The sequence below is a fragment of the Bactrocera neohumeralis genome, chromosome 5 (assembly GCF_024586455.1).
Source record: "Bactrocera neohumeralis isolate Rockhampton chromosome 5, APGP_CSIRO_Bneo_wtdbg2-racon-allhic-juicebox.fasta_v2, whole genome shotgun sequence".
Classification (NCBI taxonomy): Eukaryota; Metazoa; Arthropoda; class Insecta; order Diptera; family Tephritidae; genus Bactrocera; species Bactrocera neohumeralis.
In genome coordinates this window covers 20,841,541-20,860,106 of record NC_065922.1, presented here as the reverse complement: position 1 = coordinate 20,860,106, position 18,566 = coordinate 20,841,541, and the positions used below count along the sequence as shown (strand labels likewise).

The 18,566-nt window shown below is 34.8% G+C and overlaps 2 protein-coding genes across 7 annotated transcripts in view; one reads left to right on the top strand and one right to left on the bottom strand.

Annotated features, from left to right (window-relative positions):
• Positions 1-1,634: 1,634 nt before the first annotated feature.
• The window catches only part of LOC126760055 (homeotic protein ocelliless), a 182,929-nt gene continuing 165,997 nt past the window's right edge, over positions 1,635-18,566 (top strand). Inside the window, exon 1 of one of the 3 annotated variants that reach the window (XM_050475405.1) lies at positions 1,635-2,553. In XM_050475405.1, coding sequence (XP_050331362.1) covers positions 2,537-2,553 — 17 coding nt within the window. In that variant the 5' untranslated portion in view covers positions 1,635-2,536. The remainder of the gene's footprint in view (positions 2,554-18,566) is intronic. The other 2 variants (XM_050475404.1, XM_050475406.1) reach the window with 2 other exon arrangements.
• Positions 3,082-12,822, bottom strand: LOC126760053 (putative ATP-dependent RNA helicase SoYb). Of its 4 annotated transcripts, none has more exons than XM_050475399.1 (11): positions 11,344-12,822; positions 11,137-11,286; positions 10,746-10,943; positions 10,499-10,684; positions 10,343-10,402; positions 9,948-10,013; positions 9,519-9,877; positions 7,549-8,983; positions 6,971-7,474; positions 5,955-6,896; positions 3,082-5,192 (listed from the first exon to the last, which is right to left on the bottom strand). In XM_050475399.1, exons 1-11 carry the CDS (start codon positions 12,649-12,651, stop codon positions 3,483-3,485), a joined length of 6,918 nt encoding a protein of 2,305 aa, XP_050331356.1. In that variant the 5' UTR covers positions 12,652-12,822; the 3' UTR covers positions 3,082-3,482. The 4 variants fall into 4 exon arrangements, 3 of the variants coding, with proteins under 3 accessions (XP_050331356.1, XP_050331357.1, XP_050331358.1); XM_050475401.1 differs by having other exon boundaries at positions 5,093-5,192; positions 5,876-6,896; XR_007667148.1 differs by having other exon boundaries at positions 5,095-5,192; positions 5,811-6,896.

Here is an 18,566-nt window from a genome sequence, read left to right as displayed (position 1 = left end):
TAATGATAATAATAAAAATTTAATAATAATGAAAATATGTAAGCGAACGAGTTTCGTTTTCATGAGGTGAAGTGTATGCTTGAATGTGTGTTAATATTAGTAAACGAATAAGAAAATTGCGAAAGAAAAACAAAATATAAAAATACAAGAAGGTTTTGGTACGATTTCCGGTAATGGTACTTAAAAAGCATGAAAACACTAAAAAAAACAAAAATTCCTTCACGTAACTTAGCTTTAAAGCGCACTCTGTACTTCGTCATTTCCTACACAACTGGCGTTAATACTGCAGATTGACTGCCCTAATCAGCACTTACCACTGATGGCAACGTTAAGTCGGCGTCAGCAACATCCACGCAACCACGCATCATTTTAGGTTAGTTTTAGAGACAATACACTTTCGTGCTCATTTTGGTATTTTGTACTTTTTCGTAAACCTACTCGTAAATATATAGCATGTATGTATATATAATTATGTAAACTAAGTGTAATTTTTTTCTGTGTTTTTGAAATGCACTGATATCACTCTCAGCCACTCGCTAAATACCCGTAATCCGTTCATTCGTAATTTGCCTTATTATGGGACGCACCAAACACTACTTAGCTAGCAGCCGAAACGAACGTACTCACACAGAATTTACTACTTAATTTAGCAATTCAAATTGTGTGCGCTGAGTATCCTAAAATCAAATAATACATAAATAAATTAATGATATCAATCGACCAAATGAACAATATTAATAATAACAAACTAAAACTTCAGTTATTGTTACTTATTGTAAGCATAATTATGTATTTTAATATCTTATACAGACTAAGAGAACTGCGAACTTACATACATACATATACAATATTATCAACTACGTTTGTTCGAACATCATTTCGTTTTAAAATATTGTATACTATACAAAATAAATTGAATTATGATAAACGTATGTATGTATGTATCTCACAGTTAGCGTTTATGAGCAAAAAACAAAAAAAATCAAGAAGTTCATACTTATATTACAACATTAACAGAAAGAATACCCTTTAGAAATGTTTTACAACTAAATATGTTTACATAAAGTAAATAAAAATTATCACTATACAAGAATTTAAAATGATTGTTATTATTATGTGGTGAGTAAAAAGGCTTAGCTACTATATAAACACTTCCTAAGTCGCTGAAGCGTTTGGATGAACTCAAAATACAGCTCACAAATTTAATTAAATTATTTAGAGCGTTGCAAATACTCAAAATGACAGCGTATCAGCAAGTTATAAACCAAAGTCTGTATTACTTTTATGTAGGACTGTATTACTTTATGTAGGACTGTATTACTTTTATGTAGGACTGTATTACTTTTATGTAAGAATACAGACTTTGAGACATACAGCCAAAAGGTCAACTGCGCCAAGCGGCGTTTAAGTGCCCACGCACTGCACAACTATTCATATATTTATTTGTGATATTAAATTTTAGCGAAATTATAAATAACAGCTGTTTCCCACAGTATTGTATTGTAACGCTAGTAAATCTTAAGGATAAATTAAATTTCTTTGTTTACATGTTATTTATATGTGATTGTGTACAATATTCTCCTAAATCCATTAATTTTTGAACTTTAGCTAGTGCCAAGTGAAACTAACGCCATTTTGCATATTTGCGACCCGGTTAAAAATCAAACCATTTATTTAAGCATGAAAAGGAAATCTCGCACAGGGTGCTACCTGAATAAAACAAAACGAGTAACCGCCCTGTCAAACGTCACACACATACATTTACTTTTATTTAATGCTTTTGTTGATGTTACAGCAAAACAATTAGCAACATTACATATTGCATTAATTATTTACCAACTCCAAATTAAAACTATATCATTAAATTATCCAACTGAAATGAATGAAATAATCAAAACAAAAGAAAACATCAAATTAACTGACATTGCAACAACTGAAAAGTTAAAATAACGGAAGTTAACATCTGACATTTTGTTTCTATTATTTCACCGAAAATTTCAACAGTTGGCCGGCCAACAGGATAAACTGCGGATGTTGAAATTTAATTGTGCTGTGCCCGAAATAAAGAAAGCAATTATTGCAAAACCATAACCAAAGGAACTTGTAGTTACTTAATAGTTTAATTTAAGCACTTGATTTACAAAATTAAGTAAAGTGGAGATTTTCTTGGCGAAAAAATTAAGGATTTCTACAAAATTCATACACAAAAAAGCAACCTCAAAATTAAGTACTTAAAGTAAAGGGGAATAGTTGCTTAAAACCTAATAAGGCAAATATTTATTGTTTAGAAATAATATTTGCAGTTTTTCCTTATTGGATAATTTAAGAATATCTTACAAAAAAGACATAACCAAAGAGGCAAATGTTTTGCCTACATAAGTGCTTCGCAGGAAAGTCGGTGCTATAATAGTGTTTAGTGATTATTATTATGAATGAAAAAAGTGTGATAATTTTTATAAATGAAAAAAAAGGTGTGATTGTGTATGTGTGTGAAATAAGTTTACAAACGTGAAAGCAAGCGCAACTTTTATTTAAAATGCAAAACGCTCATTGGTAAGTGCACGGCATTTAAAAATTATTATTATTTAAATATGTCATACAGAGATACTTACTAGATAATATAAGTTATAAGATATATTTATTTAAATTAATACCTCTTTATGTACGGAGATAACTAGAGACAAGTAGTTTATAAGTAAACATATATGTATATGCAAGAAATCGTATAACGATTAACAACCTGTTACTCTCCGTTTATAAGTGAAACTAATTAGCTATTCAACCAACACAAAAATCTAAAACATTCTTATAAAAACCCACTCCAATGCACGAAATAATCGAAACTCCTAGTTTCCTTTATCACGACTCTATAAATTTTTTGAAATATCTGTTTTGGAAGATGTAAAGAGTTTAGAAGAACTGCGTCATATAGCTTTTCCAACATTCTAACATGTGTTTCCTAACATAGCGGTGCAGCGTAGATTTTAATATCTAAAAAGATCTCAAATGAAAGCGAATATCTAGCATTGTCTACTATTAATACCAAAAAAATTTAGAATAAGTAATTGAAACGCACAAAAGTTATGATATAAAAATAATCACTTTCAAAGCATTTATTTGTAGTATTATAGTTTTTAGTAATTCAAAACCACTTAAATTCAATATACATATTCTAACATTTTATCTGACATATATATGCATATGCATATAAATATATATTTTCTTTAAAACTATGCAGCAAAAATTTATTTCAAACTATAATATTCAATTGTTTATGAGTTTTAAAATTAAATATTTTCGAAATTTCAAGTAAAAACTTTAATATTGTTGAGTGAATAATAAACAAATTATAAATAATACGTGTTAAATGTTTAAAATTTAGGTAAGTGCACGGTGTGCCATTTGAGCGCGATTAAAGTCACTCCTAGGCCAACAAACAAGCAACCATATTTATATGGCTTGAAATTCACAGAGACCCGCTTTCAAAGCAGCTCCGTAGTAGGATCGTGTAGGTCCTCACTATTAACTATGGGCGTATACGTTTGGAATAAATTGCGCTCGTCATCAGAATCCTCATCGCTACTATAACTGTCATTGTGGTTTAGTGCTGCTGTCTTTTGTAGTATCATTTCCAATTGCTGTTGCGGCAGCAACTTCTCAACTTCTGACAAATCTAACGCATTCAAGTTGTACGTGAGCCAAGGATAACGCAAAGTTTGTTGCAACAAACGTGGCCATTTCATAAAAACACCCTTAACCAAGCGCACAAGCACATTTAGACCGCGTATTTCATGTGAAACTAGAGAAGGCTCAACTATACCAAGCAAATTGAGCACTAACGCATGTGGCACATCTTGTATATTGGCAGCGAATATCAATGTATCTACTGTAACTTCGAGATAATAGTCAGCAACATCGGGCGCATGTATAACGAGATAAATGAAACAGTCTGTATCGTACCAGGAGAGTTGTGGACGTTTGTGTTTCGCCTGTAGAGCAGGTGGTGGCGGTAAAGAGTTTGTGGACGAAGATGTTGTGTCCAAGGTGGTCGAGGTTAAGTTGAGTGCACGACTGTTATCGCTGCTGCTTGATGTTTTGCTGGACGGTAGTAATTGCTCTTCTTCATTGCCACTTGAGTTCGGTGTGGATCTTGATTTTAATTTTTTATAACCGAGCGGTTTATTAGTGATCGGTGGAAGCTTGTCAACACTTTCCGTCGCCTCTTGTAAAGGCGGTTCAATTGCCTGAAGCGGCGTTATAGTACTCGCGTCATTTAACTCACACATTTCTAACTCAAAGGAACGTTGTATGCATTGTAGCAGTTCATCAAAATTACACAAATCCTTAGGTGTCTTAGGCACTGCTACATCCTTTTGCAGCATATCTTTGGCTGACTCATCCACAGTGGCAACACCATTTTCTATTAATTTATTATTGAACAATTCTATCGTTTGCAAATTTTCTTCCGTTTCATTTTCATACAACAGTATTTCATAAGAATTTATATGGAAATCGGCGATAGCTGACGTTAAGGCACAGCCGCTCGCTTTCACAGCATAAGCGAAAAGATAATCTTTGGTGACTTTATAGCCTTTTGCGAATTTATTGAAATGTATGCCAGCTAGCCGGCAGTGTACGGCTTGATACGGCGTGAACTCCACAATTTCTTGGGTGGTGGGATATAGGAAATCTTTGTACAACTCATCCGATGTAGCCATTACGAAACATGCGTAATCACACAAAAAGAAACGGTAAATTGTTGATGGCGCTACATTAGTTGTTGTCTTATTGCTGAAAATACCATACAATTTGGCGCGTAAATAACGGTCATCATAATGTATTATACAATTCTGCATTGGTTTGAACCATGAGGCGGGGAATGGCATTGCCGGGTTGCGTTTCAATTTAGCAATGTGTTTATTAATTAGCAGTAGCAGTTCATCGAATTTATCCAATAGTTCGCTATCGATGTGTTGCAAGTAAATATCGCTCCAATTGCCATTTTCGTCCTCGCTACCAATTTCCACTTTTACAATTTGCTCTAAAGGCAATTCCAGCCAAGCTTCCTTGCCGTTTGTAGAGGTTGGTATGTCCGTTGAAATAATTTTGTCGTCCGTTTTTGTCTCCTGTGTTGTTATTGTGGAGGCTTCGTCTGTTTCGATCTTAATTGTTGCTTGTAGTGGTAAATAAATCTGGAAAATGCAGTATATTAGTGGCTTACTCGAGTGTGCTTCAAATGTGCAGTTATGGTTAGAGGCTTCACAGTCGAAAATTCCAAATGGATGAGTTTTGTTTGGTTTGGTTTTAGCAAAAATGTTTACATGCATTAATATTTATGAATATTGTTGTTGAAGAAACAGTTTGCTAAAGTAATTTAAGTTTTTACTCTTATTTAATATCTTTCAGTATTTAATATAATTATTTTTATATTATACCAACTAATTAATACTTCTTATATGGTTGTATACTAACCGCGTTGCAATTTTTTCGATAAAAAAAAAATTGTATTAAAATTTTAGAATTAAATTCTCTAATACGAAAATTAATTTAAATTTTTTTATTACTCCAATTTTTATATCAATTTTTAATTTCATTCAAATTTCAATCCGGGTTTACGGATTAAGTTTTTTTTATTTTATTTTTTATTTATTGGAGTTAAAAATTATTTTTAATTAAAATATTAATGCGATTTTTGAGATTAAACTTTATTTTTATTTTATACTTCTTAAAAAAAAAACGGAATATTACTTCAAATTCATTTTTGCAACTCTGTATACTACATATGTATTAATTTGTGTAATAAAGCATACCCGTTATTTCGACTGTCACTCTGTTATTGTGTTGTATTATTTTTAGCAAATAAAATGTTAAGTACATCACATGTGATTGAGTAAACTCCTACGTTGCCGAAGCCGCAGCACACGTTTGCTAAATTTCAATGGTTGCACACTAACCTCTTTAGCGTTATTAGCATTATCATTCAACTGAGCATCCCAATCTTCCACATTGTCATTGTCGTCATCGAATTTTATTAGCGAATTTGATTCCGCCACTTCTTGAGTTTCTGTTGCATGCCTTTCCACCTGCTGCAGCTTCTCACTTTCGGCGGTGTTATCGTTCGAGGAAAATATCATAAGATTACTTGTGTCATTCTCACTGAAGCTTTTAAATTCACCCTCAGAGTCACTGAGCATGTCCGATTCGTCGTCATACGCAAGCAATCCCAACTCCTCAGCTATTTCGCGTATACCCTGTTTCTTACTATCACCCACATCGGCTATATTTTTCTCCATCAATGAGCGTTTCAAGTTCACACGGTACACATATTGGCCCACTTGTTCGAGTTGCTCCATCACTATCACATTGTTCACCCAAATGGTATCGATTAACGTGAAGTTAATGCTCACATGCACACATTCATTCTGCTTTATATCGGTCATAATCCATTTCTGCACCGTTTTAGTGGCCTTGGTATCCCAGGTACGTTCGTTGTCGAACGGCACGACTCCCGTTAGACGTATATTTATGGCTTGCGCAGGAAAATCTTTGAATTTGTCAGCACATACGTAGAGTTCATCCGATTTAACGCTCGATATAATGCTGCCTTCATCGATCAGCTTGAGCGTAAGCTTTATCACCTTAATAATAGCAGTGTTTGGTACATCAGGCAACTCAAGTATACGCGCGCGTTGATATGTCTCGGCGTATTTGTAGATGCACAAATCACCGATGTGTAGCGGCCAGAGCAGATTCCAATTTTCCTGCTTCATATAATGCAAATTCAACTGCATGCTAAAATTGCAGACTTCCGGCGAGCGTCGGATATCCTGCCATTTATTAGAGTTGGTTGTACGTTGTTGTAGTAGACGTGCAGCGTAGTGGGTGGGTGAAAAGACCTGCAAAAATCGGAATTATGTAAATATTTTTTTTTAATTTTCACATATATTAAGTGTTGCTCAGCGAGGTATACCTTCAGTATGAGTATGCGCATATCGCCGTCGGTCGGTATTTTATCCTTTTTGGCAACCGCATCGAAACGTGTGAGGTTATGTCGAAATTCACAACGCGGTTCATCACATTCCCCGAACTCCAAGACAAAAGGACACATGCGTGTGCCTTGTAATATGCGCGCTTCCTCGCGTTCGACCAAAACGCGCTTGGATACAGCTAAAATGTCGGCGTGTATAAATTTCAATTGATCGTGCTTTTTCATAAAATCCATTAAACGCGGTAATTGTATGCTGTTCTCCTCATCAAGCAGTATTAGTGAGCGCGCGGTGGGGCGGTCCAAGCCAGTGGGAATTTCGAAATTTGTGCTCACATAGTTGTCATAGGTCTGAGCTAAAGCAGAAAAACGCGCTGTGAATTTAGTCCAAGATGTGGGCATTGAATAGTGTATGACATGTGAGACATTCTGTATTTGCAGCTCCGGAAAGGAAGAGTCGGCGCACACTAGTATGCGTGATGACATAACCTAAAAGTGAAATTTAAAAAAAAAATAGTGTTAAAACATGTTTTCTTTCCAAATTTTGAAATTGCAATTAATACCTTCTTCTTGCGCCACTCCTCGATAATTGTGCGCACATCGGCTGACGCGTGATTGTCGTAGGCAATGCAGACATGCGCCGAAGTGGTTAACCCGTCCACGACCTCATAGACATCATCATCGCTGTTGCACAGCACCAGTATGCGTTCGTTTTCGAGCGAATACTGTTCGATGAATTCCAGAATTGTGGTTATCTTGCGCTCGCTCGGGCAGAGCTTGATCGATATCATGACTCTGCCATAAACGGCAGCTTCGAGAAAATCACCAATCAAAAGTAGTGGTTGATTTGACTTACGCATAAGCGCCACAAGCAGGGAGTCCCAATCGCGTGATGTAACTATCAGTTGCCAGGGCAGTGCAGTGTCCTTACTGCGTTTGGATAGTTTAAATAAGGTCTTCAATACCAATTCGATATCGTTCTGCGAACGTGAGAGCATTAAATCTAAATCATCGATGACCAAATGCTTCAACCGCTCCATATCAAGCAACGGCTCCTTCTCATTATCACGCAACAAACGCAGCAAACTAGCCGGCGTTGCCACCAGTATGCCACAACTATTGAGCAATTGTATTTTAGCATCATTCGCATTCCGTACACCATACGAAGCAACCGTGGTCACTGCCGGACGCACGCCTAACAATAAACGTTTGCAATAATTATGCACAACTTCGACATGTGCGGAGGTCGGTAGCAGTATGATGGCGACCGGTCCGAAAGTCTCGGCAATGCGACAACTTTGTATTCGATAAGCAACGAGACTACAAATGGCCGGCAAATAACTCCATGTTTTACCCGATTTGTGTGGGTTTACGACGAACATTGAATTACCGCGTAGCAAGTGTGGCCAGGCGTAAGCTTGTATGCGATATAGCTTTGTCACGCGCATATTTTCCATTTCATCGTGTATTTCCTTCAAAAAGAATGCCTCCGTTATGCTTGTGAGAGCCGTAAGCGGTACATTCGAATGCGCCAACACCAAGTGATCAATAAATTTGGTTTTCAACTTGTGTTCACCCTCTACAACGCGCAGCTCCTTCACTTCTGGCAAGTGTATACGAAATGTTTCGGGTTTTGGTGTATTCAATTCGTTGGTTAATTTGTCCTCGATCTTTTTCAAATGTTCCTGTTGTGCTGCTAACTTATTCAGCAGGCGATTTCTGATAAGTGAACGTTTATTGGATGTAGAATTATGTTCCAATTCAATATCTTCGTTGTCGGTTGTAGTGGTGCCGTTTGTATCGTCGGCAGAATATAGATCCGTGTTGTCCGAGTCATCCTTGCAGGCGCTAGAATTTAGATTGTCTAGGTCTAGTATGTCACTATTACCGCCGGCTTTTTCATTATAGGCGGAACGTAGTATTTCGTCGATTTTATTCATTTGCGTAGCGGGCGATTTCAACGAGCGATAGCGTCCATACCTTTTTGGCGCCGGTGAGCTTGAAATAAAAGTAATTTGTGAAAAACAAACAAGAAAAAAAAGTAATTTGTGAAAAACAAACAAGAAAAAAAAGTAACTTCGGTGGCACTCTTCACAAATACAAAAGTTTATATGCAAGAACTTGACAGTTATTTGCTAAGGTGGTCGGATGTGAAAAATTTCTTCGATGATTGCACCGAATAATAATCCGTGCCGAATTTTGTGAAGATATCTCGGCAAATAAAAAAGTTTGCCTACAAGATCCTGATTTTGATAGGTCGGTTTATATGGCAACTACATGCTATAGTCGTACGATCTGAAAGAATTGTTCAGAGACTCTTTGGGAGAAAGGACCATGTGCAAAATTTCAGAGCGGTAACTCAAAAACTGTGGGACTAGCACGCGTTTATACAGACAGACATGGCTATATTGACTTAGCTCGCCGAGCTAAGCATTTGTATACATATGTATATATTTTGTGGGGTATCCGACGCTCCCTTCTGTATGTTACAACCTATAAAAACATAGAAATTAAAATTATCTTTACCACTTACTTGCTACTGCTGTAGGCTGACAGCTCCTCCGGCGTAGTAGACTCCTTGCTTTTGGCCTCCGAAATTATGCTAAAATCAATGGGGTCTTCGCTTAACTCTGGCACTGTGGTATCTAATATATTAGCATGCTTTGCTGCAGTTTCAACTGCTTTGGCTCCAGCACTATCAGCATTCTTGTGTTGTTGCGTCTCTTTCTTTTCCATTGCTGCCACATCTAGGTCGTGTGGCACATGATCAAAGCGCGTAGTTGCCTTGCGATGCCAATGGTTTTTCTCGTCTTTATAATGATTTAAATTGGTTATATCAAAACCGGCCGGTATCATGCGTAAACCATGGAAAGTGGTGCTTTGTTTTAAAGCCTTTAGAATGTGCATAGAAAAAAATATTATTGAAACCGAAATATAATTTCCATTGTATATGTATACGCACCTCAGTAGCAGGTCGTAAACGGGGTTGCGTTAATTCGAAATATGACTCTGGCTTTACATCCTTAACCTGAAATAGATCGTTTCATTTCTTTTACCCTAGTATTTCGTTAAGTTATAGGCTATTCCACTTTAAAATAGGTTGCAGCCGGTATTTAATTTTAAAAAAATACATAACCATATACATATTTGCATGTATGTTTATTTCAATTAATTCATATAAATTTATGTTTTACATGCGTAAATAAATTATATATTGCATTTCCAATATTATTTCAACAGCTACGAGTATTTATGAAAAAAAAAATATTAAGGATAATCTATACTATGTGTATGTTGGTGCAATTCACAAAGAGCGTGCTTTTTAATATTTGCTATTATCAAACGCTTTTCATTTACCTTTTTACTGGGTAAAAATGCGCGTTTAATAACTTGTTGGGGTTGCTGTGGCTCGCTATGCTGCATAAAATGCATTATTTTTACATATATACTAATTTTAAGGTGATTTTTAAGTCATACAAATTAGCCTGACTGTTGAATACTTTCGAGCATTACCTTTTTGCGCAAGTTTAACAAACGACCAAAATGCGCGCTGGACTTAGCGGGAGCAATCGGCGCTGCGCTCTTTTCAACCACCTCACTCGATTGTGCTTGGTCTTGAGTTTTGCCAATGGGTTCTTCTGCAGCACCCTCTTGTATGGGTTCTTCATGCTTTTCCGGTTTAAGCTTCTCTAAACGTTGCTGCAAAAATTAATATTTTTTTTATTATTGCATAACCTTGCCATAAAGTTTATTGAAATACCTTTCGTAAGTATTCCATACGTTTGGAGGAGGCGGTTGTTGGTTGCGGTGTAAGTTCATTGGTAGATGTGCTGTCAGTGGTGGTTTCTTCCTGCTTCATCGATGCGCGTTGGCGATTGAGTAGATGGCGTTTTGCGCGAGTACTGGTTACATTTGTTGAAACCACGCTGGTTTCGCTACTCTCAGTAATAGTTTTGCGCTTAAAAATAAAACCAAATAAAATATAAAAAAAACTTCACAAAACGTACTATTTAATATTATTATAAGAAGCAAGGTGGGGAGTATTATTATACAAAAATTTAGGTGTGAAAATCCACATTTGAGTTTGCAAAGAAAATTTAAGTCAAATATTCAATTATTTACATTTACCATAGGTTTTTAATTTCACATACCATAGGCTTTTCAATATCAGACTCCACCGTAGTGCTTGCGTTGGACGTTAGTTCTATAAGGTTATTATTCTTCTTGTTAATTTCAGGTTTTAGTGATAACTCTTGCAGCTTGTCGGTTATAATAGATTCATCAGTTTGTTTGTTGCTTATCTGTGCAGAAATTATTATATATTCAACAATTATTTTTTTAAAACTAAAATTGTTTACCTGTTTACGTTTTTCGAGCAACTTTTGTTTCCTCGAAACTGCGCTTCTCGTGGAAGCTAACGATTCCACACCACTGAGCAGCTTTTCTTTTCCATGCGGCACATTTTCTTTCAAAGATTCCTTTTCGGAATCAACGGATACATCAAAATCAATACTTTTCGGTTCTGGCGGCAATTGTTGTTTACTATACTTTAGCTCTAGTGATTTTGTCAATGTACCAGCCTTGCCGAGTTTCTGTTCAGTTATTTCACAATTATGTATGGAATTGGCAGATTCGTCGTCACTCAGTAGTTTTTCGCATTCAACAGCGCTTTCTTTAGTGATTTCCACAGTCTCAACACTGTTTAGAGTGCGTACTTCAAAATCTTTGTTCGATACTGAATCGTCGAATTTGACGCTGTCCAGCAATATGTCCTCTTCGAAATCTGCGGCTTCTTGAAGATTAGCTATCTCATTTCTTGCACACCAATCTTCTACTTTTTTCTTTGCATAATCATCCAATTCAGTGTTAATTGATTGTTGCAGCTTTTTACCATCGCGTCCGATACCTTCGCACAAAAATCCTTTATTTGCACTAAATTTACTGTTACCACTATTTGTCATCCATGGCAAAATTTTGGTGGCTTTCAAATTTGCACATGTTTCACGAAAACTCGGACCGGCATCTAAAGCCAGACTTATACTAATTAAATAATCGCGCACATTACATTTATAGCCCAAATGCGTGGTCACTATTAGATCGCCCCAAAAATGTGCGTCGTGCTGAAACTTCTCAACAAATACAACCGATTCTGATTCGTTCAATAATTTGTCCACCAATTCACATGCACGTTGACACCAATTCTCTTTGGCATTTGTCACGGCGCTACTCATACGAAAATCAAAGTCCGTTTCGGCTGGTGTTAAGTATGCCAAACCACCACGTTGTATATGCGCCACTGGACATGATAACTTATCAGGCAAACGAAATATTTGTTCAGATTTTGTTTGAAATGGAAAACCGTAATCAATGGCCCACATAATATATTCACCACCTTGCGTATTTTTACTGAAATTCGCAATATGTGCAACACGTGCTCTTATCATTTTGTGCCAGGATAGGAATTTTACAGCCACCAGCATATCAACTGTAGGCTTACGTATCGCTTGCGTCCATGGTTGATGTGTTTTATAATATTGTTCAAGCTGCTCTTCCAGCTCTTTAATTTCGTGATAAGCCGGATTTGGCACACAAATCTCGTGAAACCAAAATAGTTGCGGATTAATGAAGTGCGTCACAGAAACATGTTTATCCTTTTCCGTAGTCATCTTGTATTATTTGCCACACGAAGAACTTTATGCTTTTATGAACTTCATCAGAAAACAATGATTTTTAGCAAACTATGGCACTTGGTTGTAGAAACTAATTCTGCTAATGCCGTTAACAAAAACACAAAGAAAGGATTTATTTCACAGCTTCTGAAAATGCAATAACGCAGGCTTGATATGCCGCTCACAAATCGATTTATTTCAAATTTTTCGATAAATATCGATTTTTAGTACATTTAGTGTGTTTATAGACTTCAATAGTGCTTGTTGAGAAAAAGATAGTGCTTAGTACATAATTAATAAGAAAATGCAGAGTAAATATGCAATAAATAAATTAGTGGAAAGTTAAATATTTCGAAACCTCAAATAACTGCATACTTTGTATTCCTCGTTGAAATTTTAATAAATATAATAATAAAAATGAACTTAAGTTTCAAATATCTGTAAAGTATTTAGTGACCGACTTTAATATTGGCATCAGGTGTTGAATTTCATTCACAGTGAAATATTGGCATGAAGAAAAATCACCAATCACTGATATTTTGGGCTAGCAATAGCAGTGACTATAAGCGATTTCTCAATCACAATGATAAAATCACCGGTGGCGAAATATCGCTCATCACTAGTTTAAAGGCGTCATATATGCAACACATACACAGAGAGAAACATAGGTGCAATATACATATGTATGTATGTACAAAAACATATCAGATATGTGTTTTGGCAATGTGCACTTGATCTATTTTATTGATTTCAGCTTTACATTTTTCTAGCAAAAAATTTAAAAATAAACAATTTTACACTATATGTGTAGATGTGTATGTATATTTGTTTATGCGAGTTTGTCTAGGCAAATGTTAACTTGGAATTCGCTTTATTTATAACAAGGCGCTAATAGAATTGAAGCGTTAGTTTTTGTTGTAAGACCTAACCTTCAAAAAGCACGTGTATAATTTTCGCCAGGGGAGGTCGATTAATCAGTTTGTATGGCAGCTATACCCTAAATCGGTTGTTGTTGTTGCTGTTATAGCGGCAAAAATCTGCCGAGTTCATAGTCCTTGGCCGGCCTAAAGCGGTTCGATACCGACGGTTCTGACAAATGAATAGATTGTTGTTAAGGAAAGCTTGTGTAGAAAATTTCAGATCGATATCTCAAAAACTGAAGGACTAATTCGTATTTAAACAGACAGACGTATATGTCGGTCTAAATCGATTTGGATCGTCATGGTGATCATACACATATTTCCTAAGGTCTTCGAAGTTTCTTTCTGTGCGTTACAAACTTCGGATAAAACTGAATATACTCTGTTCAGGATAAAAAAATTAAAAATATATATTAACATTACAGATGACCCTAAAATTGGATTTATTGAGCTGGGTATGCTTAAGCTTAGTGCAAAGTAGATATATGTACTTGTAAAATGTGGAAGGCAGAGCGATACTCTCAAACGAAAAACGATTAAGAGCGATTTGAGGGTCCTGATCTTTTATGAGTGGTAACCCATTCTGAACGTTTTTCTGTTCTTAGATCACAATAGATTGTTCGCGGGAAATATATCGACAATGAAGAGGTAGTCCGGAGCTCGTGGGCTATTTTGAAGAATAAACGTTTGGCGTTTGTCGGAATCGGGAGCGAATCCAAGTTATAGGAAGCACCGGTATCTATAACTTATGTGGTCATATTTCTCGATTATTATTTTTTATTAATTTATTTATATTTTTTACATTATAATAAAATAAGATGTATTTCTTAATAAAATAAAATATTTTTAGAATTTATTTTTTTAAAGAATTTTTTATTTACTACTTTACTTTTATTTTTGGCATATTTTTGGAAAATCTCCGACAAAACTCTCGGCATGCATATGATGTTTAATATTGTTTTGTTATGGAAACCCCATGACTTGTTTATTAAACAGCCAGCGGGGCGTATGAGTAACATTATTTTCATATTTATGTCTGCATATTTATTTCATGAATAAAAGCCTATTTTTACAGCGTACTGACCTCTAATACATTTTATTTACACAGACACATATGTATGTACATACATATCTATTTAAATGTGCTCACTAGCATTGTGAATGAAATATGCTAATTGTTGCGTTGCGATATGATGTAATGAATGAATGAAATTTGAATGAAAATATTAAAATTCAGTATATTGTTTATTATGTCTATAAGAGCGTTCGCCAATTTTAGTTATGAGCATATCATATTGCCAAATACATTACATTGACTACACGCACATACATACATATGTATGTACATACATACATATATAAATATGAATACATTATTATAGACAAAGGTTGTTTAAAAACAATTACGCATTGTTGGCAATTAAGGTAAATTTTAAACAGTCTGCATAAAAGGTATTTACTGCTGTGCTAATTCTCGAACTTTGAGATTTCGGGATTGCAACACGGGATCCCGGAAATTTTCGGGATTATTAGTAAAATCAATACAATTGACAATTAAAATAAATTGATTGCATAAAAATTATTTAAGACAGTGTTGATTTTCAAATTATGAGAGTTTAAAGATAAAAACGGGATCCCGAAAAATTTAGGAATCTTTAGTAATTTTTTTGCAGCGTACTAAATTATATTCAAAACTGCGATTTTTCCGAATTTTAAGATTTCGGGATTTGAACACAAGATCCCAAAAAATGTCGAAGATGATAGTAAAATCAATATAAATGCTATTAATTAGTAGTAAAATACAGAAAATGGTAGTTCTCCCATTTGAAAACAAGATCTCGAAACTTTAGGAATCTTTAGTAACATTTTCGCAGTGTGCATAAATGGTATTCAAAACCGCGATTTTTCCGAATTTTAAGATTTCGGGATTTGAACACAGGATCCCGAAAATTTTCGAAAATGATAGTAAAATCAATACCAATGCTATTGAATTTAGTGTTGTGCTATTTTTCTAGCCTTGGAATTTCGTTAGATCAACACGGGATCCCGAAATTGATCGCGATAATTAATAAAATCAATATGAATGCTAATAATAATACTACAATTAATTTTATGCAGGTTGCATAATAATTATTTAAAAGTGTGTTGATTTTCAAATTGTGATACTTCAAAATTAGAGAACGGGATCCCGAAAAATTTAGGAATCTTCTAATGCAGTGTGCATAAAAAATATACAAAACTGCGATTTTTCCAATTTTTAAGATTTCGGTATTTGAAATCGGGATCCCGCAAAATTTCGGGATTTTGGTAAAGTCAATATGAATACTGTTAACTATTACTTTACTACAAAAATAAAAAATTTCTCAAAATATATAGCATGTAGCATCCAAGGCCAAGATGCGGGTCCGTCAGGCCATAAAAGTACCTCACTAGCCTTAAAGTAAATAATTTGCTCACAATTTTTCATTGGCGCAATATTAGATGAACAAAAAATATTTATTTATATTACATTATTTAATACATTGAGAAACAATAAAAATTTTTTATATTGCAAATAGCACTACTTTCAGCCTTCTATCCACATAGCGTTGTTTATATCTGCACTTTTATGGTTTGCTTTCATGTTTATATTCACATTGTTGTTGTAAATTTTTTTTGTTGTATTAAAGTATTTTTATAAGGCGCGAAGAACTTAGTGCCTACAATGTTGAAAGAGAAATCTGCGTGACTTGCATGAAAAATATTTACATATCTGATTATATACGAATATATGTACATACATATATACATATGTACATATATGTGTGTATATACAATCATACTAATTGTATATTGTTTTAAGCAGAGCAACGGTACCGTTTAATTGTAGCTTCCATTTTTTAGATTTTCTGGCGTAAATAGCATCCTAAAATATAAATCTTTGTTCAGAGGAGGAATGCACATTCCTAATATATACACATATATAATGCACATATATACATACGATACATATATATTCCTATGTACATGTGATATACATACATATTTAGAAATGAAAGTAAATAAATCTAAAATTGATTTTGTGTATTTTTAGCAAAGTACAAGTATATGCGCACTTGTTGAGAAAAAGCGCTTTGATTGTGCTTAAAACATTGATCGAAAACAAAAGATAAAACTTTACGAATCTTCAAATCGATTTTTTACTAAAAATTCCTTCTGATCAATTTTGACCCGGACTGACAAAAAAAAAATAGATTTTCACGTATTTTAATAGCAATCTGTAATAGGGTCTTCAAAATGTTGTTCTTAGTCAACACAAACATGCCAACGCCAAACTCAATTTTCCATACACTTGTTATAAGCATCGGGATAGCCTTCAGTGCCTTACGAAAATTTTAGATTAAGATTTTTCGGTTTCGAGTGCCATTTGCTAGATTTTTGAACAATTTAGCCCACGCCCTGTCACCAATATTGATGCATTTGATGAATGTAGAGCCTTCAACTGTATTGTCAAGGATACCTTTTGTGACGTCTATTCGACGTCGGTTTTGCAAAAGATTCAGAGTATAACATTGAAAATCTAGGAAAATACTTTTAATCGAATCGATTTCTGACGCGCAGGTTATATGAACCCATCCGTGTCAAATTTGATCAGATGGTATACCCTCTCTGTCGAAAAACGGTTATCCGTGATATTGTTTATATAACAATGTTATATTGTTTTTTAGAGACTTCTATTTTTGAACAATTTTGACAATTTTCGGCAAATGTTTTTCAGGTATGATTTTATCATTGTTGTTGTAGCGACGGAAATTTTTCCACAAATAACTTTTCAGAATACTCTTGACTCGATACTCATTTGGTGGATAAAAATCAGATGGTATTTGTGTTATATAGACCCCACGGGGTACGATCTCGAATATAACGATATTTCTTCATTGTGGGGTTTTAAGGGATTTCACAGCTTCAAAAAAAATATTTTTAATATGTTATGTAATTTTTAATTCTATATAACATCCTTGAAATATGGTTCCAAATTTTCAAGTTGATCCCAGTAACAGTTTTGTAGATACAGCCTTCAAAAGGTGAGCGCTCGAATCTCGAAACTGTATTTTCAAAATCGGTTTTCAATATATCTCTCGAAACTACTCAACCGATCTTAAAGAAAATTTCTACAGGTCTTCGAGATATAATTTAAAAGGTCTTGAACTAATGTTTTTTTTTGTTCAATTACAGCTATTTAAAAAACTAAAAACGTCGCTTTGACCTTCCGAGAAGCGAAGGATATTTCAATTTTTTTTATATTTATCGTATTCGATATGGAACCCAGGTTCTCTGTGGAGTTAGGATGTGGTTTTTCATATCATGATTAGCAGATTATCTCCTGCTATTTGTAGTGTTCATCTTGATGTTATTCCTTACAAATAAAGGGTGATTTATTATGAAGTTTCCTACTTTTTTTTAAAAGAAAAAACATAGAAACTTTAAATTTAATATGGAATGTTTATTATCATTCCAAAGAACATTCTTTGGCATTTCTTTTTTGAAGATTATCTCTTTTAAATGTTGGCCATGGCTACATTTCAGATGGTCCATCCGTTGAGTCCAACTTTCTATGACCCGTTTGAGCATTTCGACTGGTAACTGGCGAATGCCACGCGTGATGTTTTGCTCCAAGGCATGAATCGAAGCAGTATTGTCCGCATAGGCTTTAGACTTTACATATCCCCACACGAAAAAGTCTAACGGTGTGACATGACAATATCTTGGTGGCCAATCGACTGACCCAAGATATGAAATTATGTGCTCACCGAAGTGTTCTCCCAATAAATACATTGATTGATGCGTTGTGTGGGAAGTGGCGCCGTCTTGTTGAAACCAAATGGCGCCTAGATCACGAGCTTTAAATTCAGACATCAAATAGTTGGTTATCAGAGCGCGATATCAGTCGCCATTGATGGTTACGTTCTCACCGGAATCATATTTGAAGAAATATGGACCAATAATTCCACC